Below are 1330 nucleotides of genomic sequence, written 5' to 3'. Positions count from 1 at the left end.
CCTTAATCAACTCATTTCATCTCACGATGATATCAGGTAACTTCAATTTCTTGTCGTTTCCTTTTCGCCCTTTTTAACTTTCTTCGATTTAGCCCTCTATGGTTGGTTTGTTGAATCTGAATCCTGTGTTTTTTTCTCTTCTTTTATTTTGAGATCTGAATCGTTCAGCTTTCCCCATTTATTTGGCTCCAATTAAATTATCATCAATAACCCAACAATAAAGAAAAAAACATCACTTTTATTTGTTCATTTGCAGGCACACAATCAAAACTGAAACATGGTTTTAGTGTTACAGACTTGTGTACACTATACTTTTGGAATAAAAGAAAAAAGAGAATACACTATGCAGAAAGAGAAGGCAAAACAAAAGTTTAAATAAACAAGTTTCATGCAATCAGCTCGATGAAGAGAGACGCCAGAACCGTGGTGGGATCTCCAAGAACGATACTAACAATGGTCTTGATGAAGACCTTAAGGATCCTCCAAAACTTGTTCCCTTTTCCGCCATCCCCACGCCCTCGAGCTTGAATTGCTTTCAGATTCACCTTCTGCAGAGCCAAGTTTGGGTCCTGATCGGCATTATCGACATTGATCCAGTCTCCTCCGTTCTTGTACCATTCTTCTAAAGCCATTTCAGTGGCACAAGCCACGTGAACATGGTACTTCCTGCACTCAGATATGTAGGACCAACCATTGTGTTGGCCGTGGCTTCTGATGGTCTTTTTGTTGCACCACATGCACTCACCTTGGACTTCCTTGTGGAGATTGAACTCCACGTCTTCAATTTGGTAATTCATCTTGAGGTTTTCACAGCAAGGGTGGAGATCCAAGTCACGTTTCTTGCAGTGGTACATAAAGCCATTGATAGGCTTTGTGCAGGCGTCGCAGATCCGTCTGCATTTGTCGTGGCAGGCTCTTGGTGGGATTTTAAAGAACTTGAAGGTGGAACGTGGGAAGAATTCATGGGAAATTGGTGAGTTTTTTGGAAACATACAGGCTTTGTGAAGATCAAAATCACACTTTTCGCATCGGTATCGAGGCCCAAAGCCTATTTCCTTGCAGCCATCGCAAGTGTAAGGTTTCAGATACTTCTTCAGCTCCAGTTCATGCTTCAGGTGGCTTGGATTACACAACTGCTCTGCCATTTTTTAAATGATGGGTGCAGGGTAAGGAAGGGCAGGGATGAGATTGGGAAGACTGCAAGCAGGAAATGGTAGAGAAGAAGAGGTTTGAGAAGAATGCAGAAATGGTAGTGGAGAGATTAGAATGCATATTTAAAGAAATCAGAGGCAATGAGTTTCGGGTAATTTCTTCTATCTTTGTGCTTAGA

General features: G+C 41.6%; 1 protein-coding gene across 1 annotated transcript; it reads right to left on the bottom strand.

The window, feature by feature from the left end:
• Positions 1-256: 256 nt before the first annotated feature.
• Positions 257-1324, bottom strand: LOC120080612. The gene has a single exon (XM_039035340.1). The coding sequence runs from the start codon at positions 1143-1145 to the stop codon at positions 387-389; it is 759 nt and encodes a 252-aa protein (XP_038891268.1). The 5' UTR covers positions 1146-1324; the 3' UTR covers positions 257-386.
• Between the last annotated feature and the right edge of the window lie 6 nt (positions 1325-1330).

This window comes from Benincasa hispida, chromosome 6, assembly GCF_009727055.1.
Source record: "Benincasa hispida cultivar B227 chromosome 6, ASM972705v1, whole genome shotgun sequence".
In the NCBI taxonomy this organism is placed as follows: domain Eukaryota; kingdom Viridiplantae; phylum Streptophyta; class Magnoliopsida; order Cucurbitales; family Cucurbitaceae; genus Benincasa; species Benincasa hispida.
The sequence above is the reverse complement of the archived record's forward strand: the minus strand, read 5'-3'. Positions and strand labels throughout refer to the sequence as shown.